We start from the raw sequence: 3,729 nt of genomic DNA on the forward strand, positions 1-3,729 counted from the left end.
AGCCGTCATGGTGAACAAAAGAGTCCAAAATGCAGTACTTGGATGCAATCTCAAAAACGACAGAATGATCTCTGTTCATTTTCAAGGCAAACCATTCAATATCACAGTAATCCAAGTCTACGCCCCAACCAGTAATGCTGAAAAAGCTGACGTTGAACGGTTCTATGAAGACCTACAAGACCTTTTAGAACTAACATGCAAAAAAGATGTCCTTTAATTATAGGGGACTGGAATGCAAAAGTAGGAAGTCAAGAAACACCTAGAGTAACAGGCAAATTTGGCCTTGGAATATGGAATGAAACAGGGCAAAGACTAATAGAGTTTTGCCAAGAAAATGTACTGGTCATAACAAACACCCTCTTCCAACAACACAAGAGAAGACTCTATACATGGACATCATCAGATGGTCAACACTGAAATGAGATTGATTATATTCTTTGCAGCCAAAGATGGAGAAGCTGTACACAGTCAGCAAAAATAAGACAAGGAACTGACTGTGGCTCAGATCCTGAGCTCCTTATTGCCAAATTCAGACTTAAATTGAAGAAAGTAGGGGAAACCACTAGGCCATTCAGGTATGACCTAAATCAAATTCCTTATGATTATACAGTGGAAGTGAGAAATAGATTTAAGGGACTAGATCTGATAGATAGAGTGCCTGATGAACTATGGATGGAGGTTCGTGACATTGTATAGGAGACAGGGATCAAGACCATCCCCGTGGGAAAGAAATGCAAAAAAACAAAATGGCTGTCTGGGGAGGCCTTACAAATAGCTGTGAAAAGAAGAGAAGTGAAAAGCAAAGAAGAAAAGGAAAGATATAAACATCTGAATGCAGAATTCCAAAGACTAGCAAGAATAGATAAGAAAGCCTTCTTCAGCGATCAATGCAAAGAAATAGAGGAAAACCACAGAATGGGAAAGACTAGAGATCTCTTCAAGAAAATCAGAGATACCAAAGGAACATTTCATGCAAAGATGGGCTCAATAAGGACAGAAATGGTATGGACCTAACAGAAGCAGAAGATGTTAAGAAGAGATGGCAAGAATACATGGAAGAACTGCACAAAAAGATCTTCATGACGCAGATAATCATGATGCTGTGGTCACTGACCTAGAGCCAGACATCCTGGAATGTGAAGTCAAGTGGGCCTTAGAAAGCATCACTACGAACAAAGCTAGTGGAAGTGATGGAATTCCAGTTGCGCTATTCCAAATCCTGAAAGATGATGCTGTGAAAGTGCTGCACTCAATATGACAGCTAATTTGGAAAACTCAGCAGTGGCCACAGGACTGGAAAAGGTCAGATTTCTTTCCAATCCCAAAGAAAGGCAATGCCAAAGAATGCTCAAACTACCGCACAATTGCACTCATCTCACAGGCTAATAAAGTAATGCTCAAAATTCTCTAAGCCAGGCTTCAGCAATAGGTGAACCATGAACTTCCTGATGTTCCAGCTGGTTTTAGAAAAGGCAGAGGAACCAGAGACCAAATTGCCAACATCTGCTGGATCATGGAAAAAGCAAGAGAGTTCCAGAAAAACATCTATTTCTGAAACAGACAGAGGGAGGCATTTGTTCAGAGAAGCGGGACCATTTAGGAGGTTGGAGGAAGAGGAATCAGTTGCTTGCTATGGAATCCTCAGAATCCATTTGGCTTGACCCGCTCCTCCAATTTAGGCTTTTGGCTAAAGATATTTGATCACAAGACACAGACTGAGCAAAATTAAATGACAGCTGCTCCTTCCTCTAGTGTAACCCTGTCATATATTCAAGATTTTGGAACCTCTGGGTGTCCATTGTAAATTGACTTTGACTTTCTCTGTTAGCAACCGCAGCTCTAGCTCTTCACATGGGATCTGGGAGAGAAGAAGCTGCATAGTATTCCCTGGACGCACCACCGGTTTCCGAGTGCTGGTCTGGGACTACACCCAGGTTGGCCTGCCTAGTGCTTGATCGGCTGTGAGTGAGATCCCAAGAAAGCCTCCTGGTGACTGAGCTTAAGGATGGAGCCCCTGGAATCAGCGACATTTGGAGATGTAGGCATCGACTTCACCCAGGAAGAGTGGAGCCTGCTAGATAAGTCCCAGAAAAACCTGTTTAGAAATGTGATGCTGGAAACTGTCACCCACCTGGTCTCTGTAGGCTATCAGATCAGCAAATCAGATGTGGTTTTCCAACTGGAACAAGGGAAAGAGTTGTGGACACAAGCAGCAGGAGGCTTCCAAGGTCAGAGTCCAGGCAGTGAAAGTCTCTTTAGACAACAAGAAATGACATTAATGCAAAGTGTCTACTGGAAGCACACATCCCCAGTAAGGACAATGCAGGTTTCTCACACACAAGGGGATCCTGCTGAATGTGCTGATTTGGGAGATGAAGTTACTCCTACATCTTCACTTCAATATTCAATAGTTCCCTTCAGAAGCAAACATAATGTCAGCAAACAGCATGGAAAATCACTTAGTCAAGGGTCATTCCTCAATGGACAGGGTCACATTCACACTAGACATAAATCATGTGAATGTGCTCTGTGTGGGAAAGTTTTTAATAGATGCTCTAGCCTTAGCAGACATAAGATGATTCACACTGGAGAGAAACCATTCAAATGTCAACTGTGTGAGAAATCCTTCAATCAAAGATTCTCCCTGAAAGTACATGAGAAAACTCACACAGGAGAGAAGCCCTATGAATGCCATCAGTGTGGAAAAGCCTTTAGTAGATGTGCTAGCCTCAGGAGACACAGCATGATTCACACTGGAGAGAAACCATTCAAATGTCAACTGTGTGAGAAAGTCTTCAATCAAAGATTCTCCCTGAAAGTACATGAGAAAACTCACACAGGAGAGAAGCCCTATGAATGCCATCAGTGTGGAAAAGCCTTTAGTAGATGTGCTAGCCTCAGGAGACACAGCATGATTCACACTGGAGAGAAACCATTCAAATGTCATCTGTGTGGGAAAGTCTTCAGTCAAAATTCCTCCTTGAAACAATATGAGAGAACTCACACAGGAGAGAAGAGATATGAATGTCATCAGTGCGGCAAAGCCTTTCTTCAAAGCTCTGGCCTTAGTTCACATAAGAAAGTCCATGCTGGAGAGAAACCACATGTATGTCTTGAGTGTGGGAAGGCCTTTACTCATAGTTCAGGGCTTCATGTGCACAAAAGAATCCACATTAAAGAGAAATCACATATATGCTCTGTGTGTAGGAAGGCCTTCAATAAATATGCTAAGCTGAGGGAACATGAGAGAACCCACAGTGGAGAGAAGCCCTATGAATGTCAGCTCTGTGGAGAACACTTCACTCGTGCCTCTTCCCTTAGACAACACAAGGGAACCCAGCACAGGAGAGAAAACCAGTAGGACCCTCAGAAGATGTTCTGACCTGAGGTGACATAATCAATGTGGAGGTTCCTTCAGGCATTGTGCTATGCAGTCCAGACAGGCACTGCCTGTGGATGTGGATCCACACATGTGCTTTCTCTGTGACTAAGCCTTTAGTCATTAGCCTGACCTCATGTAACTTAACAGAACTCACTCTACAAACACAATATGAGTGTTTCCAGCAACAGCTCCCAACTCTAAAGACCTTAGAGGACATGAGCAGAGGATAAGCAACCACTTCTACTTCTTCGATAATTATTGATCTATGTGAACCAACTCCACAGAGAGAACCACTAAGACTGTGATAACTGTTGACAACCATTCAGTTGATGTGCACAAGAAACCTT

At 42.9% G+C, this 3,729-nt stretch overlaps 1 protein-coding gene across 1 annotated transcript; it reads left to right on the top strand.

Annotated features, from left to right (window-relative positions):
- The first annotated feature begins 2,005 nt into the window (after nucleotides 1-2,005).
- LOC133261547 (zinc finger protein 596-like) lies at nucleotides 2,006-3,361 on the top strand. Its single transcript, XM_061440014.1, has one exon. The coding sequence runs from the start codon at nucleotides 2,006-2,008 to the stop codon at nucleotides 3,359-3,361; it is 1,356 nt and encodes a 451-aa protein (XP_061295998.1).
- The last annotated feature ends 368 nt before the right edge of the window (nucleotides 3,362-3,729 follow it).

This window comes from Bos javanicus, chromosome 15, assembly GCF_032452875.1.
Source record: "Bos javanicus breed banteng chromosome 15, ARS-OSU_banteng_1.0, whole genome shotgun sequence".
NCBI classification, from domain to species: domain Eukaryota; kingdom Metazoa; phylum Chordata; class Mammalia; order Artiodactyla; family Bovidae; genus Bos; species Bos javanicus.

What these genes read in the sequence shown, in the direction of transcription:
- LOC133261547 (XM_061440014.1), top strand. Translation starts at nt 2,006, where the DNA reads ATGGAGCCCCTGGAATCAGCGACATTTGGAGATGTAGGCATCGACTTC.